Source organism: Emydura macquarii, unplaced genomic scaffold, assembly GCF_026122565.2.
Source record: "Emydura macquarii macquarii isolate MOO-44397 ecotype Brisbane River unplaced genomic scaffold, CSIRO-AGI_Emac_v2 contig_1230, whole genome shotgun sequence".
In the NCBI taxonomy this organism is placed as follows: domain Eukaryota; kingdom Metazoa; phylum Chordata; order Testudines; family Chelidae; genus Emydura; species Emydura macquarii.
Window position 1 is genome coordinate 15,408,856 of NW_027131367.1, and position 22,426 is coordinate 15,431,281.

A 22,426-nucleotide genomic window follows, 5' to 3' on the forward strand; every position below is an offset into this window, starting at 1 on the left:
GAATTTCTCTCCCTCACCCCACCTGTCACTTGAGGGGAGGGAGGGTTTCCACCCAACTGTTCAGTTTGGAAAGGGAGTAATCTGACTGCAAGTTTTCTGTGCTCTGATTAGCCTTTACCTATTACCCAGCACTACTCTCATTAGCCCTGCCTATTACTATAAGCATATGAAATAGTATAGGATGCTGCCAGTAATAGCAGGCTACCGTTATAATGGCCATCAGGGAGAGAAGACAGGCTTAATCACTGCAAAGCTGAGGAGTGTGGATGGGTCTCCATTAACCCTGTGGGTTGTACAGATTTTAGCAAGAAGGAAATTGGGGGATGTGTTAGATTTTTAATGGAGGGACTTTGTTTCCTGTTTCCCTCTTGCACGCATCTAGGATCCCACCAGTAACTAGGAGGGAAACAGATAAGTCTGGAGGTTGTCTATAGGTTATAGTATCTGACAACTTTCCTGAGTGAGACAGAGGATCTTCAATCTTGTGTTTTGAACTCTTGGTCTTATCCTTAAATTTCCTTTGCTCTCTTGAAATAATTCCTAGTGCAGCATGCCCACAACTGAAGCATTGTTTACAAACGTGTAAACTCTGCAGAAAATGTCTGTTTGAAATCTGTTAATGTTAACACTTTTTAAAGCCTGGGGATAGGTTACTTTTAAATCTCTCCTTACCAGTTCCTCTCCTTCCTCTCGCGCACACAAAGTATGTTCCAAACTTCAGCTGAGCGGATTCTTTAGTGTGCAGTGTTATAGCAGTGTTGGTCCCAAGATATGAGAGAGGCAAGGTGGATGAGGTAATATTTTTTTATTGGGCCATCTTCTTGTGGGTAAAGAGATGGACTTTCGAGCTTACACAGAGCTCTTCTTCAGGTCTGAGCATTCTTTAATAAGGTCAGGCCCATCGACAGCTGTTCCGGGCCCAAGGGCAGAACAGTCGATGCCCACTCCAGAAAGAGATGACTGAGGTCCAAGTGGGCTTACACCAGAAGTTTTTACCTATTTATTATGTTCCATGCAGGGTCCCTGGGCAGCTACGGGCGGTATCTGCTACTCAGCTTCCTGGGTCCCTTGGACTCCACAGGGAGGTTACTGATGAACCTGGGAAGCTGAGTAGCAGATACCACCGCCTCAGCTGCCCAGGAACCTGCATGGCGCATAATAAATAAGCTTGGCTCAGGGGAGGGGCAGAGTGTGTGAATGCCTGGGCCTGGGCCCTTTTAAATGACTGGGTCGCTGGGCAGTTGCCACCCTCCCTCCCCTTCAGCAGGCCTGAATAACATTTATCATGGGCAAGCCATAGAAAGCCGCATCTACAAAACATGCTCTTTAGGATAAATCTATTGAAGCTAAAGAATGAAAGCTATCCATTTTATTGAGCATACATTGTTAAACACTCATATGATCAGTTTGGCTCTACTATGCATTTGAGTAGTTCTTATTTTGATAAGAGTGCCTTAAGCAAATAATTGTTAAACAACAAAACCCTAGTGACTTATAAAATGTAGATGTAATGTTAGGAGCAAAACATTCCGTTATACTGTCTTACCTCATCCATCGTTTCAGTGTGGTGGGTTAGTAAATTGTTAGGAGTTAGGGTTTTTTGTCGTTCTCTTATAAAATTTAACAGCTTGTATAGTGCTCCAAAAACTGCACATTACATTCCAAAAAGAATGTTATCTCTGCCTTAAGTGAAAATTTTATTTTAACACTGAACTGTGTAACTCTGTAAGTATGCAGAATCTTTTATACTCAAAAGACACTACTATTGGATTTGCAGACTAAACAACTTTGGGTTTTTAGTTTGACAAATTTATTTTTTGTCTTGATTCCGAATCTGTTAAGCAAAGTGACACATATCTAAAATGAAGAATGAATTAATGTATTTTAAGTACATGGCTCAACAGAGTTTCTCTGTCCATAATGTCCTGCAGGAAAACCTGCCTAAATAAAGATGACATGCTATGCATCTCCTGATGCTCAGGTTGGCCAAAACAAACTGCCAGAAATGTAAACAACTGCCCTGTGAAGAGAGAATTAACATAGGGCCAATGTATAGGTGCTTCCATTTAAAAAAAAACCCAAACAAACAAAGTAGGAAGATCACTAGTTGGTCAGAACTTCTCTTTAGAAGAATCAAGAGGTCAAAACTTTCATAATGAACAAAACAGTCAAAGCTTGTCCCTCTCCCACTGCCTCCTCCTCGCCATATCTACTCTTGCTACATATACAGTACTTCCAAAGTGTTTCATGCTTTATTGGCTGCTTCAGCCATTTTGCACTGGGAGGGAAGAATCATACATTTAAAATGGAAACTTTCTTCAGCAATTGCAATTTGTGACTCCAGGTGTCTGCCTCTATTTAAAAAATATTGTTTGTGTTTGATTCTTGTAGCAGATTGGTATTTGTTTCAAATGTTAGAAAGAAATGATACTGAGCATTGAGATTAAGGTATTTTGGGGCGAAATGGGCTTCAATACATGCTACTGAGACATGCTGACTTGTTCATTCCAGAGAAATGGGGCACATCTGAAATTTAGGTGTGACCTGATTTAAGGGTGACTTTTTCTTAGAGAACCTTTAAACAGACAGCTTTGGAAACACTTAGGAACAAGGCTGTCTGTCATGGTACATTGCAGTGCTAAAGATGGCAATATATGCTTGTATACAGCAATAGATTAGGACAGAGTTAAAAATCCATCTCATAAAGATTTTGTCCACAAATCTTGTTGAGTACAATGAAATGTCTTAGTTATCAAAATCTTTTTTTTTTTGGATAGTGAAGACAAAAACTTTGTTTTTTGTAGTGAGATAACTAACTCAAGCTAGTTATTTCACTGTAAAATCTCAGTGCAGACAAGTCACTGGTAGTTCTTATTTTGATGTAGCTAATAGGTCAGAACTATACTCTCCAACCTTGGGGTTGACCTCAACTAGCTACATTAAAGTAAAATGACAGTGCCATGTCTTCACTAGCATTTTACACCAAGGTATCTAAATTGAGTTAGCTCTCACTGTAAAAACACACCATTTTGGCAGTGAAGACAGATTTAGATATAAAACTTTAACCCAAAATACTGATTTTACCATCTCTTGATCTTCAGATGGGCGCCCTCTTTATGTGTTGAGGTTGGGACAGATGGATACCAAAGGCTTAGTGCGAGCTCTTGGGGAAGAAGCCTTGCTTCGATATGTAAGTGCTTGGGAGACAACTCCTTCATTGCTAACACATTTGTTCTAATTTTGCAGTTTCCTGCCACACCACAATGATCAGCACATAGTAGATATTTTTCTGTACTGTATTTTAGTAATTTAGCTATTTTTCTGTATTTTAGCAATCTATTCTCAGACTTCCCTGAATGGCTCATTTTAGTATTCTTCCAAATTGAGGAATGATGGCCCAAAGTCATAGTTTTATGACTGCTACTAATGGTTCTGGGCTGAGACATTATCACAGCTTCTTGCATAGTTTGCATAGTGCCTGAAATTTATGCTTTCACACGTGCACAGGGAGAGAAATGCCTTCCTTGGTATTGTATGAGTAACCTATTTATTTTTATTTGTAAAATGGACCCAGTCCATAGTCTTAGATGCAATATTGTGCAGGAAATTTTACTTTTAGGGGAAAAGGCATCACTGTGGGCTTCACTGCTGATGTATCCAGCTTTCTAATACAAAACAGGCAGAACTCCAAGCTCTAAAGAAGCCTCATGGTAGCAGTAATTGCTATGATCCCAAGCCAGTCTCCACTTCTGGTGGTTGCACACTTGCTTTTTCTGCTGGTGCTATGTCCTCATACTAAGCTTTATTTGTCTACCTTTAAGGAATGATTTTTTTCAAAAAATTTTTTAATTACCTTAACTTTTCTGAGGGGAGCCTTTGCTTCCCACTCAGTCAGGAATTAAACAAATGTTAAAGTGGCAGAAGTTTGGAGGTTTAGGGAGAAGCTTAGGGAGTTCTTGTCTATGCTAGAAATCTGGAACCCAGGAGTGAAAATCTTGCACAAACAATAGTGTCTCCATAGAAATAGACAATTTATTGACATTGGTCAACTAAAGAGAAATGTCCTACTCCACAAAATGTGCTGAATACCTTTCTGACATTCATTTGCCACTGAAATAAAAGGTGAACCCTAAGATTTTGTACAGAATTCTTCACCATAGTATCCAGCACTAAAATGGGGTGCCTGTATATTTTGTAGTTGTCATCTTATAGCTCTCATAAAAGTTATTGCATTCAATGCTACTCCTAAATCCACTGTTGCACATCTTCACCTCGGCATGCTTATACACTGGTCTGAGGTGAGTGTGGGTCGCTGTAAGGCTCCGGTTATGAAGATTGCGTTTTCTCCCCAATTCCACCAACCCAGCAGCGTTGGAACATTCTCTAAATTAACATTTTCTCTTGTGTAGGTTCTTTCTATCAATGAAGAAGGACTCAGGCGATGTGAAGAGAATACAAAAGTATTTGGCAGGCCTATAAGGTGAAACACCAGAATTTTTGTTGTTTTCAGAACAAACATGAGGTCTGGATTTTTATGTGGCAGTGTAGGTGTTCTTCAAGTTTGGCCACAAAGTTGCTTTATTTCCAGGCTCTAGTTTGGTTTAGAATTTACTCACTAAATCTCTTCTCAGCCTCAAAAAGGAATTTGGGGTGTGGAATGACTGCAATATTTGGCTTCATAGTAAAGCCATCATCCTTATGTTATAGAAGCATTAGACTCCCTTCAGAGCCTATTGATTCCACCCCTTAATCTCCAAAGGGTTACAGGTGCATGGTACTCTGATTCCTCACTGCAGAGAACTCTGTCCCAGCTGACTTGATGAGTGAGAAACCAAGTTTAAGACTTGAGTCTCCTGTATACTGCTATGGCCTTGTGCTGCCCAGAGGACGCTTACCTTGTAAAGGTCAAAGAAGAGGAAGAATGAAATACACAACACCCACTTATTTAAAAAAACAAAACAAAAGCGCTTTGATTCATATGTCGTCTTTGGGAGTTATTCCAGTGGCCTAGAATCAGTACAGCATAGCTATGAGTATACAGGGATGAGCTCTGAATTCATACCCCTTAAGTATGGGCCTGATTTAGAAAGCACTGAAATGCATGCTTAACTCCTATGGACTTGACATATGCTTAAATGCTGTCCTGTATAGGGAATGTTTTCCTGAATTGAGTCCTAAATTCTGAAATAGGAGCTTAAAGTGCAATGGCACTTTTAAAAAACACACTTGTATTAGGAAAAATGCACTCCTGTTACTCCCAGTGTAAAACCAGCACTCTTTCTACCCCCTGCCCCCAAGCACAGTGATTTATTAGGCACTATGATGGTATCTTGCTTGCTAGTAGTAACTTTCAACTGGAGATTGAAATGAGTGTCTATCCTTTGATGACATGCCTGCCCTATATCAGATAATAGTGACATAGGCATGCGTGGCACTTTACAGGTAAGAAAAATTTCCTGCTCCAGAGACCTCCTGCATCTACAGTGGTACAAAATATAAAGATGAGGTGGGAGGGAATACTATAGCTATGTACTGAACGGAGAGTGTGGCAACTGCAAACCAACCAAAACTTGCATATCTGTGATATAAAACTGAGTGCTCACATCTCAAACCATCATATGCCGTGGTGTGAATAATGAAATATGGTTCCAATGGGATTCTTAAATTTTATTTATTTATTTTTTTTAAATTAACAGCTCCTGGACCTGTCTGGTGGATTTAGAGGGCTTGAATATGCGACATTTATGGAGACCTGGTGTCAAAGCATTACTAAGAATCATTGAAGTGGTTGAAGCCAATTACCCTGAAACACTGGGTCGCCTTCTTATCCTGCGAGCTCCCAGAGTGTTTCCAGTCCTCTGGACACTGGTACATTTGCACTTCTAGTATCTGCACCCCTTCCTAAGAATACTAGTATGCACTTTACATGTACACGCTCTCTTGAAAACTGATCTTCACTATGGTATAAACAGGAAATGTTACCACCTGGAAACTCCATTTTTATAAGACACTTTAGTTCTGGAATTAGAACAAAAATTCCTAAGAGGAAAAAACATGTTTGTGTAGCCAAATTAATAACTTCTCTCATTTACTGTATGTAATGTCATTTTTCACTCATTTTACAAAATACAATTCTTGTGAATTTAGTTGAGGACCTGGGAACCTGACCAATTCTGTTTTTCTTTGTTTGTAGGTTAGTCCATTCATTGATGATAACACCAGAAAGAAATTCCTTATTTATGCAGGAAATGACTACCAAGGTCCTGGAGGGCTGCTGGATTACATTGATAAAGAAATTATCCCAGACTTCCTTAGTGGAGAGTGCATGGTAGGAATTAAACTGTTGAAGATAACAATTGATTTGTTCTTTCCCGCTCTTACAATTAAAAAAAAAAAATCCAAAACAGAGATTGCCAAGTATTATCTTTGTGTGGTTTTGCTCCGCTATGAAGCATTTTCATGTTGGTTCTTTTGTATGACTCTGAGTTTTGAGTTTTTGTTTATTTATTTATTTATTTATTTATTTGAATAGCAGCCTTTGCAATCTACCTTGAAAAGAGAAACAAAGTGTTTCTGTGCAACAGATCACAAATCACTAACAGAATACCCTGCATCCTTAAATAAATAATGCACATAAATGCATTTTAAAACCTTATCTTCTCTCATTCCATGCCAAGACTCAAGTTCAAGCCAGTAGCACTGTCACATACTGCTTAGCCCAGGGCAGGAATGCATTCCTCACACTGTGTTTAGGTTCATAGATCCATATACGTTAAGGCCAGAAGGGACCATTATCACAGGGTCTGACCTCCTGCATAACACAGACCAAAGAACTCAAATCCAGTAATTTTAGCATCATTTATGACATTCTCCACTGTTGCTAGAGAAACAGACCATTATGTGCCTGAACTTATTTTTTAAAAGTCTTCTAAAATAGAAATATTTATCTATATATTTAATGAGTCTTGATGATTTAGGATTTCGAGCTTCATATTTTTAAGAAAATTATCTCAGATCACCTATAATGATGCAAATTTAAACTCCTCAGTTAAGATAACCACCAGACTTTAAAGGACTGTACATTGCTCGAAGATCACCAGGAGAAGGGTGCTAAAGAAATACAAACTGTTATATTGAAAGGGTCCTGCTATTCCAATAGCAATTTGAAGGAGAGAAGGACAGCAGGACTGGATTCATATTTCATAAGGCAAATTATGAGTTGGAGGGATCTAGAAATGCTAATTTGGTCTCATCTTTGTCCACCTCCCTCATGGAGTTGTGGCTAATCATCCAATTTTAGTTTCAAATACAGTCTCCTGAGATCTGGATTGGGGGAAAGTGGGGAGGGGAGGCAAAGCAGAGAGGACTATGACAAAATGGTATTCAGGTACCATATGAGGTAGGAAAGCATTTATTCCCATTTTATAGCTAGAGAGACTGAGACCAGAAACATATAGCAAGTCCGTAGCTTATCAGCTTAGCCAAGTATTGAACCTAGAACAAACAGTTCTCAGTCCTTGCTTGAATCACAAGACAGTGTTTTTCCTTTTTGATCATGGGAATCACTTAAATTCACAGTTCAAATGTCTCTCCTAAAAATGTGGTTGGATTTTCTTAGTATATCAATGTGATATCATACACCAGTGAATTTGTCTTTACGTGGATTGCCCTGTATTTAATAGGTGCTCTCTAAGGGCTGGAATTTGATTAATTGGTTGTGTAAAATCATTTCCCTTTTAGGCTTACTTTATAAAATCCTTGTAAATGGTTATTAACGTACTCCTCTGCCCTTCATGGAAATTCTGTTGAGCTGCTCTGGTCATCCATTAAAGACCATGGATTTTAAAGTGCTTGCATACTAAAACAGAATGCTTGCATTTTGTACCAGAGTGTTTACTTTCAACTGACTGCTACTCTAAGAAGCAGTAGCTTTCATTGAAGGGAGTCTGCTCTATGTAATTTAGAACTATGTAAGTCATGTATGAACCTGGCAAAATCCACTATTTAAGTAAGCAAAAGTGACTAACCAGCAGATAAATCAAAATGCTGAAAGCTTCTTGTCTATTACAGACAGCAATGCAATATTCTCCTCTTTATCCTGGTTAGTTCTGGATAAAATCTGAGTGCTTTAAGAATATAAATAAACCTAGAAGCTGCACAGCTGTTGTTGATATCACACTGTTGCATATACAAGATCTTGACCTGTATCTAATATGATGATCCTTACAAATTAGCAAAGAATAAAAAAGTTAAAAGTATACCAACTTTAGTAGTGAATTTATTGGAGTATCTTTTTGTATTGATAACTATATGATGGTTTTTATGCCCAAGTTCTGGTTGAATCACGCTAATTTACTACTCAGCTCTGTGTTCTCCAGGAATACCTTGCTGAATTGAAGTATTTCTGGGGGTGCCAGTATGAGAACATGGTTTTGTAAGAAGGATGTTTAAATTCTGAAAAGTATGCGGCAGGGGAGGATTTGTAGTGTTGCTTTCATGTCTTTATTTTAAATCTCCAGTGTGACGTTCCTGAGGGTGGGCTAGTTCCGAAGTCACTTTACCGGACTGCAGAAGAGTTGGAAAATGAAGATATTAAACTATGGACTGAAACTATCTATCAGTCTGCAAGTGTCTTCAAGGGAGCTCCACATGAGGTATAGCTGCATCCTCTCTTCTCTTCTTTCACCTTGGTCTAGCACCCTGTGTCTCTGCTCATATGAAATGAAAGCAGTCAGTTTGAAATGGCGTAGAGCAGATATTTGGGGCTTCCAAAATACGCACTCGTAGAGTTCAAAAGCTTCTTTTGATCTCTCCTTGAAGCCATGAGCAATGCAAGCCAAAATCGGGATCTGGGTAGCTTGTGAAGAAGTAGGTGTTGGTATTTTTAAAACATTCCATTTCTGTTGTGGAGGAGGTAGGAGGATTGACTGACTGGCTACTCTGTTGCATTCCCTGATCAGAGCCCATGAACCATCATTATTAGCTTATAAAAATGCCATTGGCTCTATCCACCTAATGAATGGGATGACTTTTTTTAAAAACCTCAAACCTGAACAAGATAATCCATTTCCTTTCAAGACCTTTAAAGAGTCAGTCACTGTACATGACCTGAACTCTGTAGCTCAGTGAGTTTCATTAACTGACATAGTTCCAGAGGGGTAGCCGTGTTAGTCTGTATACAGCAAAAATGAGAGTCCTGTAGCACTTTAAAGACTAACAAATTTAACCACAAAAGCTTATGCCTGCAGAAATTAAACGTATTAGTCTTTAAAGTGCTATAGGACTCTTGTTTTTACTAACTGACATAATATTTTTAATACGTGACCTCCAAATGGAAAACAGTTGTTTGTGACCTCTCTTGGTGATTTAATATGTATAAATGAGTCAGAAAGATTTTTAAGTCTTTTTTTTTTTTAAACTTTAGAAATATCAGGAGTGTCAGTTTGGTCTTTCCTGTTTTGCTAGAGATCTTTCTTGGAAGATCCAGACATGTGGAATGCAGAGCCCCTAATAGAAGGGCACGAGTAGTTGTATCTTCAGCAAAATAGTTTTTCCTTCAGTAGTTTGTTCAGGCATTTGAGTTAAATACTGGTTAATCAAAACCATCTGGAAATGTTCTGAATAAGTCACTTCCCCTTACAATTAGGTTTCACGTATGTTATCCTGCATGTTCTTTTCTTGACGGCTTTAAAAATATAATGGGGGGAAGGAGAAGGGGAAATGATTTTGGGGCCTTCTGTACATCATAGACGAGCAAGAAAACAAACCCATTTTTTAGCTTTCGCAGGTCACTTATGTTTGCACTTGGGTAGCAAGTAAGAGAGCTCTGGTGGTATCATTGCTTTTGTTCCTGAAGGCGGTACCTCCTAGCTGACTCCCCGAAAGTCCTGTGGTGTAGGAGGAGCATGGATGTCTGTTTTGCTCTGTATATGAGTGTATAGCTCTATACAAAATTACGAAGGCTTTCAATAAAGGCCGCAAAGACAGATAGAAATGTTTCCTAGAGTTTTTTTTATCTGTACATGAAAGCTCTCGCAGTTTCTATCTCAAAGCAGGTAATCTGATAAATGAGGGAGTGAATTTGTATGTAGAGCACTCTTAATACTCAGAATAAACCAAGAGCCCACCTACAGCAGCTTTTCTTTCCTGGTAAGAATTTCAGCCTTTATTGAACATACTGCTATTGTCTTAACTAAGTCTTCACCTCTCCCTAGATTCTCATTCAGATTGTGGATGCTTCATCTGTGATCACATGGGATTTTGATGTGTGCAAAGGTGACATTGTTTTTAACATCTATCACTCCAAAAGAGCGCCACAGCCTCCTAAAAAGGACTCTCTGGGCACCCACAGCATTACATCTCCTGGGGGGAACAATGTACAACTGATAGACAAAGTCTGGCAGTTAGGACGTGATTACAGTATGGTGGAGTCCCCACTTATCTGCAAGGAAGGGGAGAGTGTGCAGGTAAGATAATTAATTCTACTGTAAGAGCAAGGCTTTATCTTTCTAAATTTGATGATTCGCTCCCAGCAGATACCTTATTGTAACCCTGGAGACCATCAGCAATGGAACTCTGTTTTCTGTCTGCTTGGTATGTCTGTTTGCAGGAGGGAAGGGTCCCTATTGTTTATTCCCTAGTAGCTGATCCCATATACCAAGCTGACACGCTAGATTGAAGGAATACACACAAACCCTAAGTGCACCTGGAACCAAAAGCAGCTAGTAAGTCACATTCTTAGTCTAGCAGCCTTAATGGTGTTGCTTTCTGAAATGGGGACAGCCAGGCAGTGTGTGTCTGCATTAGTGGGGTTGAGGTATTCTCTGATTAGAGGTGGGGCCTGGAAATTGAGACTCTGAGGTTCTGTTCATGACTGCCATAGGCTGTGACCTTCAGCAAATCACTTAGGCCAAAACTTCTAAACTTTAGGCTGCTAATGCCATATTTAGGCACCTAACTAAAGTGGCATGAATTTCAGAAGACTTGAGCACCCACAACTGCTTTTGACTGGAAGTTATGGATGTTCATTTCCTCTGAAAATCAGGCTTCTTATTCAAGGTGTCTAAATCGAGATGTCCCAACTTTGGAAAATGTTGGTCTTAACCTCTTCTGTGCCTCAATTTCTCCTTCTATAAGATGGGGACGTTTGCAGGGGTGGTTAGCTTCACTGCTTTGAGACAGCTGCTCTAAAATAAAATTTGCAGATGACACAAAGGTGGGAGATACTGACAATACGGAGGAGGACCAGAATATCATAGAAGAAGATTTGGATGACCTTGAAAAGTGGAGTAATAGAAATGGGATGACATTTAATAGTACAAAGTGCAGGGTCGTGCACTTGGGGACCAACAAGAATTTTTGCTATAAGCTGCAAACGTATCAGTTGGAAGTGACAGGAGGAGGAGACAGACCTGAGAATATTGATTGAACACAGGATGACTGAGTCACCAATGTGATGCAGCCATGAAAAAGGCTAATGCAATGCTAGGATACATCAGGCGAGGTATTTCCAGTAGAGAGAGGGGAGTGTTATTGCCATTACCCAAGGCACTGGTGAGACCTCATCTGGAATACTGTGCTAATTTTGGTCTCCCATGTTTAAGAAAGATGAATTCAGACTGGAACAGGTGCAGAGAAGGTCTACTAGGATGATCAAAGGAATGGAGAGTTTACCTTATGAGTGGAGACTTAAGGAGCTTGACTTGTTTAGCCTAACCAAAGGAAGGGTAAGGGGAGTTATGATTGCTTTCTATAAACACATCAGAGAGGGAGAGGAGTTATTTAAGTTAAGGGTCAATGTTGGCACAAGAACCAATGGATGTAAGCTGTCCAATCAGAAGTGTAGGCTTGCAAGTAGATTGTTTCTAACCATCAGAGGAGTGAAGTTCTGGAACAGCCTTCAAGGGGGAGTAGTTGAGGCAAAACCTAACTTGTTTAAGGCTGAGCTTCATAAGTTTACGGAGGGGATGGTATGATGAGATTGCTTTCAATGGCATATGGCCCATCCATAACTGCTATTAGCAAGTATCTCCAGCAGCTAGGGGAAGGCTTTGAAATTACTACAGAGAATTCTTTCCCAGGTGTCTGTTTGGTGGGTCTTGCCCACATGCTCAGAATCTAACTGATCACCATATTTGGGGTTGGGAAGGAATTTTCCCCCAGGTCAGATTGAAAGAGACACTGGGGTTTTTTCGCCTTCCCCTACAGTGTGGGTTGCATGCTGATTTGAACTAGGGTAAATGGTGGATTCTCTGTAACTTGAAGACTTTAAATCAAGATTTGAGGACTTCAGTAACTGAGCCAGAGGCTATGGGCTTATTACAGAAGTGGGTGGGTGAGATTCTATGTCCTGTGATGTGAAGGGGGTCAGACTAGATGATCATGATGGGCCCTTCTGACCTTAAAGTCTGAGTAATTCACCTAGTGAGGGCTGAGGTGTTAATTTTAAGCTCCTTGTGTTTTACTTTCAACACCTCAGCAGTAGACAGGTCAGAAGGTCCTTTTGTAATTTTCTAATGTAACTTTTGTTAGTCTATTATATCAGGAAGGTCTGGCTGACAAGTAAAATTAATGGGCAGAGCTGGAATGTCAGCATTCGAAAACACTTCTGTGCATAATGACAGACTCCTGCTGTCTGAAAAATAAATTTCACTCAAACATGCAAAGCTTGACTTTGTATTAACAAGTTTGTTTCCATTTCTTGCTGCTGCTTCCAGGGATCACATGTGACCAGATGGCCTGGCTTCTATATTCTCCAGTGGAAATTTCACAGCATGCCTGCCTGTGCTACAACCAACCTGCCTCGTGTAGATGATGTACTGGCATCTCTACAGGTTTCCTCTCATAAATGCAAAGTGATGTACTATACAGAAGTGATCGGATCAGAAGATTTCAGGTATGTCTGGTCAAGATGTCTGTGTCAAGTATTCTTTTTGTGGCCAACTTACTTTTTGCTTTATGGCTCCATAACAACGTGGTACAAATATCAGAAGCCAAGTTCACTTAAATCAAATACTTTGCTGTAGTTGCCTTGGTTAGAAACCAAACTCTGTGGACTCGTACTGTACTTAAAAAATTTGTAAGGTTGTAAATAAAGCCAGATGACCATAAATAGCAGGGAGCCCTGAAAATAACTATCATTGTGGTGGCTTACGCTGCAACAGAAAGTGAATTGGTTGGTCTCATCTCAGTTGCTAATGGAGACTTAGACCATATTACAAAAGCGCTACTTGATTTAGCAGACTCGGCAGGTTCTTACTTAAAAGTTGATGCAAGTTGAGACTTAAGGGCTTCAATACAGCTATCTGCCAGTAATGTGCTTAGCTGAGACTACTTCATAGTCCCACGTTCAAGTGCACCCATTTTCTCTGAAAACATAACTCTGGTGCCCATAGATTGTATTTTTTGTCATTGCACCTGTTGACACTAAGGTTATAAAAGATTCTTTAGGCTTAGCTGGTATAGTCAGTTGATTGGTAAATAGCACGTAAACAAAGATGCACAGCAGAACTTAAATAAATCTCCTCTTCTGAAGCCTAAAATATCTATCTTATTGCAGAGGATCTATGACCAGCCTTGAATCAAGCCACAGTGGATTCTCCCAGCTCAGCGCTGCCACAACCTCTTCCAGCCAGTCCCACTCCAGCTCCATGATTTCCAGGTAGTGCCACAGCAAATGAAAAGCAAATGGATGAGATGGCTGGACCCTCGTCTGTGGCAGCTGACTGCAATACTGCATATTCAAATGGCATTTGCAAAAACAAAAGCCTTTTGTAGATAGTAAAGTAGCTGTTTGAATTTTAAACGTAGTGTTTGTTAGATTTGACAGCTAGTCTTTAATTTTAACCCTGCCCCTAACTCAGCCATAGATTTCTGTAAGCATGCTTGCACAGATCCTAACTCTAAAATACAAGGGCTCTCTTGAAAGGAAAAGAGTAATCAATGTGCTAATTAAGAACTATTTTTTTAAAAATTACCTGTAGATGGTAAAAAGCAAAAACAACCCTACCAAAAATATTCCAGAGTGCATTAGAAACCAAATGCAAGGAAGGTTCCTGTCCCCTCACCACGTTATGGAATACCCAGTGACCTTCCAGCTCCTGCAAGCTCTCCTGCCACTGCCACTTGCTTGCCCTGCTGTTCAAGAGACTAAGGAAAGCAGTTCCTGACTATTGGCCTGTGCAAGTAGAAAGTCATTATAGCAGAGTTGTGGGCAAGCCATTGACACTACGACCTTTTGCATGAGCACATTGTTGTGGGGGGTGGGGTCCAGATTCTGGACACTGAGGGTGTGAATAAGAAACCCGCTGCTGGCCCAGGTCAGCTGACGTGGCCTCAGACTCCAGAGCTGAAAAATTGCTGTGTGGACACTCGAGCTCAGGCTAGAACCTGACATCTGGGACCCTGTGTGGGTGGAGGGTCCCAGAACTTGGGCTCGAGCCCAAGTCCGCTGAGCTAGGCCAGTTGCAGATTTAACCCGATGTAGGGAGAATCCTTAGGGGCTAAAAGCAAATTTAGCTCTTTCCTTGAACTTACTATTTTGAGCACTGATGGTGGAGAAGGGAGAGGCAGAGAGCAGGCTCTCCCTTACCCTGACCCAAAGGCTGGTCCAGATTGGGTCCTGGGGTTATTTCCCACTTGGTTCTGGAGTCACCCTTTACCCACTCCACAGGCACTCATTTTATTGGGACCTACTTTGTGCCAGGAACGTAGATGAACACATTCCTCACAGCAGAATTAGGCTTGCGCCTTAAATCAGTCAGTTGGAGGTGTGGCTACAGCAATTAATCTTTCCTGTACTTGCTCTTCTTCAAATTCTCCTCTCTGTCCTTGTGTACATTCGGAAAAAACAGAACTTTACAGCTTCCATTGGTGGTAAATAATCTGGGATCTCTCACCACAAAAAACTGCATACAGTTAGACGAGACATCTAATCCTGCCTAGGCTACTGCCTTCATTATTGCAATCACAGTGGTGAAGTACCTCTGGATTATCTTTTTCCCTCTTAACATACAGCGGTCAGAAGCTATCCTGCTTGCTTGGGACCTGTGTATGTTGCTTGAGGTCAGCTCAGGTTCTTTTCCCCCAAAGCAGTTAGCTACTGAATCTCCAAGGCACACAGAAGATGTAAATGTTGAGTAAACACTTTTGATAAGTGAGCTAAAAACACAGCATTCAGAAGGTTAATATTTGATATGCTACCTGACATTACACTGCAGTACAAGAGATTAGAGTTTGGAACCCAGCATAAGGTGCTTATTTAGACCACTGGTCGAAGGCCTTTCCCCTGGCAAGAGAACTGAATTGTTCATCCACTTGGAATAAGTTGATGTATTGTTACAAACATTAAGAACTAGCTGGATAGGATCTTAGAAGGACTGCAATAACCTTGTCTTGCTTATGGGGAAAAATTTGCTGAAGTATTGCATGCTAAGAGCAAGGGTTTACTTGCAGGCCACCCATTTGAAGAAAGCTGAGCCCTGAATAATTCAGAGTAAACGTTTTAAAATGCACAGTATTTGTACATCACAGTTTGGAAAAACCACACTGATGTGCAGGATGTGCAGCACAACACTTGCAAAGCGATGCTGGTATGGAGTGTTGCTAAAAAGATGATAAAAGCTCAGTATTAATAAATAGGTTTAGATACGCTGAAAAACAAACCCTATTGCACTTTTTTATCAAGTGACTCAGGCACCTTCAACTTGTAATCAGTAAAGTTTGCTCTAAAATCAAAGGCAGGGGTGGGGCTATCACCCTGAGTGCCAAGAATATAGGCAAACTAGTGCTGGGGAAAAACAGGTCACACCCAGTGTGTGCTGTATTGTGGACTACACTGGTTCTCATACCCTCAGTCCTGTTTACTGATATTTCATCAACTTTGATCCTTGACACACAAAGCCAGTATTTCCAAAGCTACTGCCACAGAAGGCGCTATACGATTAACTAACTTGGTGATGTTTGTGCCTCTTTCCAAAGGGCACTCCTCCTGGTCCAGGTTGTAAGGGCTCTACCTTGAAGATGGTCCCCTCTTTCTCTCTCTCTCTCTCTCTCTCTCTCTCTCTCTCAGATGGCGATTTTGCTGACAGCTGTAAAGAAACCGCTTCATTCAACAGTCCACATCTGCCCTGAAGTGTCTGGCTTTGTAGACCTTTTTGAGTTGCAGCCACTTTTCAAGGCTGAAGAGGTTTGTTTTAATTTAGCTCACAAGTGGCATTTGGGGTTTTCCCCCAAAAGTCTGTTGCATCTTTAAGAGCTCAAAGCACATGACAGCACAAACAGTTGAGGGATTAATACACCAGAAAAGCAAGATTTAAAGTCTCTTAGTGAAGTGCAATGGCAGATAGGACCTGATTGTGCAGTTTGAAATAGACCTGATTCATTTGACTATCCTTGGCCTCCTCTTTTTCATGTGCTATTGCTGTTCTTACCCCCTCTTCCTTTCTGCCAACACACTGACCATTCTGGTGGATTCATTACCAATGTCCTTTCCCTGCCCACCTGTCTATATTCATGAATTGCATATCAAATTCTGTAAATGTTTTGTAAACATATTACCTCACTGTTGGTAATAAGAAACAGACAGTCTTTAAAAGATTTTTTTATTGTTATCAATAATAAATGTGAACTGTTTGAAAAAAAAAGTCAGACTCTTCCTAGCCTGATTGCAAAGTTGCTGCAATGTTCAGTGGAAACTGCGGAAGATTCTAAGCGTCTCCAGCTCCCAGAGGGATTCTGCAGCACTATTGAGGGACTGGCAAGAAGAGGACGCTCAGATCTCGCTGTGGTTCACTTTTCCTATTTCAAGATGGACCTTGCTCATTGCAAATCAAATGGGTGTTTTCAAGTGGAACATAGGACCTAGAGCGCAAGGACAAGATGTAGTGGAAAGGAAGGGAATTGTCATGCAGTGTGAGCCAGCTTCTCAGGCATTATCCCACAGTTTGTCTTCCTCTGGTATTGCAAACTCTACCCCCATTATGAATAGCCAAGGGGAACAATGATGATTAAAGCTGGATCTCCTTTTATAAAATCTGGGGATACAGGTCTAATAAACCTCAGCCGAAGAAACCATTTCTCTGCTTTCACCAGAGAAGAATATGCCTTCCTTTTATCCAGAGTTGGCTACTCTACCAGCAGCTCCAATGCAATATAGTCTGTGTTTTTGATATAAGAGATGTGGCTCACACAAAGTGTTTTTTGAGCCAGAGCCCACCTTCAAGAAACAAAACTGAGTACAACATGGGAACATACACTTGAATGCAGCTGACTTACCACAAACTGAAATTATTAGCCAGCTGAACAAGTACAGTAGCAGAGCTTTCTTCCATTCACTACCCTGCACTTTTTTGTCGCAAGAGTGACCTATGAAGAGTGTCATTCACCAATGGGAATGACAAACCTTCTGTAAAAGCTGAGGTAATTTTAAATGAAGACTCTAAAGCAAAGAATATCTCCTGCCTGCCACCTGACCGTGAACCTACATTTTCTTCACAGAGACCAGGGCCACACTTCAGTTTTATCAACAGTTTGAGGGGTGTGATTTTTTTAAGTAAAGTAGTTTAAACATGCACCAGTACAGTTGTTCTCCTATAAAGCACCATAAATGCAGAAGGGCATTGTAATACTTCACTGACAGAGGTAGGGTCATAGAGCACACCCTTCCAGTAAGAACAAAGCCTACCTTTTTAAGTGTGGTGCACTGAGTTAGCATTACAGCTGCGGGAGAGTGAGTTGGTGTCCGTGCAGGCCTGTGCAGCCACACAATTGCTAATCAATGCAAAAGCAAAAAGCAAACTAGGCTTCAGAACTATGCAGGGCTGCCCATTGGAAAAATCATGTTGGTACACTGACAAATCACAATCAAACAAACCAAAGTTAGGAAAACCTGTAAACATAGCACGCCACATAAAATACTCCTTTTTGCTGTAGAACTGCTCATAGCTGCCAGTGTCCATTTATTTTCAGGCATTCAGATTTTTAGACAACACGTGTACCCTCTAAACAGTATCTTTAGGAGTTGTGAAGTTCTATTAGGCTGGGCACCCAGTTTGGTTCAGCCTATTTAACATGTTAGAGTGTGGCCAACTTTTGTATACAAGCATAATTTTGAATGATTTTGCTGACCAAGTATGTTGCAAAAGCCTTTGAAACTATTACACACCCTAAAAACAGTTAAAGCCCCAGTTGTTGTAGAAGGCACGGCGTGAGGTGGTGGAAGGGGTTTCCTTTGCTATTTGTCAAACACAAGGGCACACTCCTGTCTACTTATGTTCTTGTATGACCCCGGGAGCGTTCACATTCAAAGCCAGGCTAAACAGCTGCAAGGTATGCTTAAACTGCCACAAGCAAAACTGCCTTTATAATCCTGCTGGAACTGAAGTTTCAGAATGTTTTCCCCGTAAGCCCTTTCAGAAGTGTAAACCCCAACTTGGTAATATGCCCATAAACACTGTCTGCCAGAGGGATAGGGTGCCTGGGAGCCCATTTTATTTTTACACCAGTCACACCTCAAACACAAACTTTGTTGTTTCTAACTAACTAAGGTGAGTGGGACAGACTCCAACCAACAGCTATTTCAAATGCCCAAACACCAGCTCATGGGTTTGGCCTCCCTTCATGTGGCTGTTTGACTGTTTCTTGTTTGCATCCACTAACGCTAGTAATGACGCAACAATTAAGGCTAAGTGACAGTAAAAAGAAAAATTCTTCCATGGTGACCTGACCGTTTGTCTAACTTTGTGCTTTAGCTGTAGTAAGGCATGCCCACGATATAACAATGATTAGTTAACAAGGCCTTGGTTCTGGAAAGGGGCTCGTGCAATGGTATCCTACCAGATGGGATTGGATCCATGGTCCAGTTAGGCCAGTAGTGTAGCAGACTGGTCAGCAGCGGATGCTTCAGCGTAAGCAAGCCACAATCGCTAGATATGGGATAACGTCACTGCTAGGCAGGGCTCTTAGAAACTCTCTTAAATCCTAATGCATATGGTTTCCTCTCACTCCCTATTAACTATTGAATAACTAGCCTAGTTCTGTCCAAGCAATGAAGTGTCACATGCGATGGCAATGAGGTCCACTTATGTGCAACAGGATTGCCATTTATCAGCGTTAAGTTTGTCACCTTTACGGTTCATTGAATGTTCCCGTGTGTTATGGTTGACCCAGCTGAGATGTTTTCATCAGCGAACTGTTACACAGGGGCCATGAGGCACAGACTTCTACCGTGCATGCTACAAGGAAAGTCAAACAGCTGGTGATGGTTGCTTTTAAAGAAGCTACCACTGGTGCTGACAGGATTTGGAGATGGTGCTGCAAGCAAAAGTGGCTGCTGCGGTGACCAAAATCAGACACTGACCTTTCAGTAGCACATCCGTCTCGCTCTCTCTCTCTCTCTTGCACACTAAAGAACGCTTATCAGGTCAGCCATTAGAAAACATGAGCACAGCGCACACACTAAACAGTGTCATGCTTACGGCACCTGTGGCCCTCTGCTGGTCTCTGCCGCTGGCTGTAAATACCAATTATCCCTTTCTCAGCTTGGGCCCAGGAGTGCAGTCCTTTGTGCATCAACTGAGAGTATCTTCACCAGTCTGTTTTAGTCTTGTTCAAACCATTTATTAGTAGTTCTGATGCCAGCATACTTATTTTCCAGCTGGAGTAAAAAAACGCAATTTCCTGATAGGTCCATATCTGAGAGCAAACTACATTCCCCATCACACTAGCTTCTGTCCGCTGCTCATGTCTTACCCCTGGCTGGCTGGTGACTCAGCCCTGATCTCATATGGAAGGCAGATCCACAGACTGTACAGGTAAAATTTCTGTCTGAGTTATCAGTCGCCTTGGGCACGCACTTGGGGTAGTGGCAAGCGATATTATGATGGGGCAGAATTTGAGGCCGCACCAGTGCCAAATAGAGGAAAATAATCACTTCCCTTGCGCTGCTGGCAATGCTCCTACTAATGCACTTGTACAGAGGTTTTTTTTGCTTCCCTTTAAAACTGCCGGTGCTTAAGGGCTTTTGGTCAACTGCTACCATGCACAACTGTAGGTTGGAAGTAATATTGGCTTAATTTTACCCATGGGCTGGTCCTGACTGATAGCAGACCCACCACAATTTGTTTCACTAGGGCTACTGCTGACCTGACCTTTTCTGAACCACAGGGGGTGAGGGCTGGACTTTCTTCACTATGCTACAGGAAGGCAGCAGAATTATACTGTAAAGCTGAGCTGCAGCTGTTCTCAGCAATAAACAACCCACCTCCCTCGGTCCAATAGTGCTATCAACAATATTTAACCACTGTTGTGGGTCTCCCATTCTAGGGCCAGCCCACTAGGCATTAATGTTCAGTAACAATGTGACACATTGTGCACTGGTTCAGGTTGGCTCTTTACTTTGTTGCTGGGACAGGACCAAATGCTCCCAGCGTATACCGGAAACTAAGGCCTGGTCTACACTGCAGATGTTTGTCGCCAAAAGTCAGCGTTTTGTGCCAAGACAGAGAGGGCGGGTGCACAGGAAGCCGGGTCCATTGAAAAAATGCTGCGAAACCCATGGAATGACAAGACGACCATCACTGCATTGGGACATTAAGCCTGCACCTATGCTACACTGCGAGCCGCTTCGCCTTCCCACAATGCCTAGCAGCACAAAGTCGCGCATTGGGATAGCTGTCCATGGTGCACAATCAGTGCTATGTGGACAGGCACAAGCATTGTAATTACACCACTTTGGACACCATTTTCTACTGTAGACACACACCTGCTTGCATTAGAAATAAAGCTGCAAGGACACCACTAATCGCTCCCTTACGGCTGTGGAAGGGATTTTTCAAATGCCCCAATGTCAGCTCTATCCACCCTTGACCATGAGCCAATCCTACATATGGTGAGATGAGGGATGAGTGTGTGTTAGAGAAGGTTGCCCCGTGGCTAGGCTGGATTCAAGGCTGTGCTCCTCCTTGGGCTTCCTGGGTGAGCTTCAGCAGTTCACTTACGCATGGAGGTGAGTAATGGCCATTGATTTGTGCCGCAGGGTCCCCACCGGTCCACTGGCTCTATGATAGCACTGCAGGCGTTATTGTAGATAAGAATTATTGCCCATATCAAGTTTTGCCAAAACTGGAATTTACAACACAGAAGAAAGCCAGAAATGAGGGGGAGAGTACCTGTGAAGCCAATCAGAAAAAAATCAAGCTCATTTATTGTCATGGGTGTTGTTGGGATTTGATTTATTCTCAAGCATCCGTGCGCACTTTGGCTTGAGAAATGAGGCCAGCAGCCTCACTCTGACCTACTTTTATGGGAGGAAAAAAAATCCCAGCGGAATTTAATTTAAGCCTCCCCGCATACAAATATCCATTTGCATGACTGTAAGCTCCAGCTAGGTAAGAGGATCTTATCCAATTCATTGGGTTGATTGAGCCAAGAGAAGCCATCTTGCTCCCTCCCTGTTCTGCCAGGCCCCTTTTTTACTTATCAGGCATCCTTTGTTTAACTCTCTCTCTCCATAATTACTGATTTTTTTTTTCCATAGTGAAGATGCTAAATGAATTAGGTTCATGACACTATTGAAGAGCTCCCCCTTTAATCAGGTGGAAGGGGAGCGCACAAAATCTACAACCTTTGCACTATGCTTGCTACTTATACTTTTCTAGGTCCTGCCTCAGCACACAGAGATGTCTATGACCTCTCAAGGTCCCTTCCCCCCCGCATTTCTGTTTGCTACTTTCTACAGCTGTAGGTTTGGTCTCCATTTAAGTTTCAAAAGGCGTTGTTTTACAGTGAGCTGTCTGTACGAGCGCTGTGACGCCTGTTGCTAGGGCACTCGGCTTCCCATCTCATAAGCAAGCAGCTGTGCTGATAAATGTGCTAGCCTTTGACTGCCAAACCCCTGTCTTACTGCACTTCAACCGCAAGAAGAATGTCTGATCCACAATGGGATTGAAACCATTCATGTAAACACAGTTGATGGAGAGTGGCTTAGTAGGAAGAGGACAGGATGTTTCCTCCCCTTCCACCCACTCCCTGGGGGTCAGGAGCTCTCATGCAGAGGAAGCCCCTCTGCCAGTTATTAGTTCCATGGTGAATGGTAATAGCGTGGAAATGCCCAAGCTGGACACTGCATCAATGACCTCTACAGACTTTAATGGTCAAAATTTTCCAGCATGATTTGGGTAGGGGCCTAACCATGACGTAGCTTAAAGGGGCCTGATTAGCAGTACTTCCAGTGAGGTTGCTTCTCATCTGACCCTATAACAACACTGCTTAAAAATGTATTTTCTTGAAAGGCACTCAAGGGTGGATATGAAAATACACCAGTTAGGCTACTGACGCCTTCAGCCTTCTCCTAGAGTAGATGGCTAACTGACATTGTGAGACCTATAGCAAGTATAATGAAGGCCTGTGCGACTGCATTCACAAGTTT

General features: G+C 41.7%; 1 protein-coding gene across 4 annotated transcripts in view; it reads left to right on the top strand.

Annotated features, from left to right (window-relative positions):
- SEC14L1 (SEC14 like lipid binding 1) overlaps positions 1-17,211 on the top strand; it is a 48,898-nt gene extending 31,687 nt beyond the window's left edge. For all 4 annotated transcript variants that reach the window (XM_067547637.1, XM_067547640.1, XM_067547638.1 and 1 more), the window contains 9 exons: positions 3,102-3,190; positions 4,410-4,480; positions 5,697-5,868; positions 6,194-6,328; positions 8,520-8,654; positions 10,215-10,466; positions 12,717-12,895; positions 13,559-13,660; positions 16,070-17,211. In XM_067547637.1, coding sequence (XP_067403738.1) covers positions 3,102-3,190; positions 4,410-4,480; positions 5,697-5,868; positions 6,194-6,328; positions 8,520-8,654; positions 10,215-10,466; positions 12,717-12,895; positions 13,559-13,660; positions 16,070-16,085 — 1,151 coding nt within the window. In that variant the 3' untranslated portion in view covers positions 16,086-17,211. The remainder of the gene's footprint in view (positions 1-3,101; positions 3,191-4,409; positions 4,481-5,696; positions 5,869-6,193; positions 6,329-8,519; positions 8,655-10,214; positions 10,467-12,716; positions 12,896-13,558; positions 13,661-16,069) is intronic.
- The last annotated feature ends 5,215 nt before the right edge of the window (positions 17,212-22,426 follow it).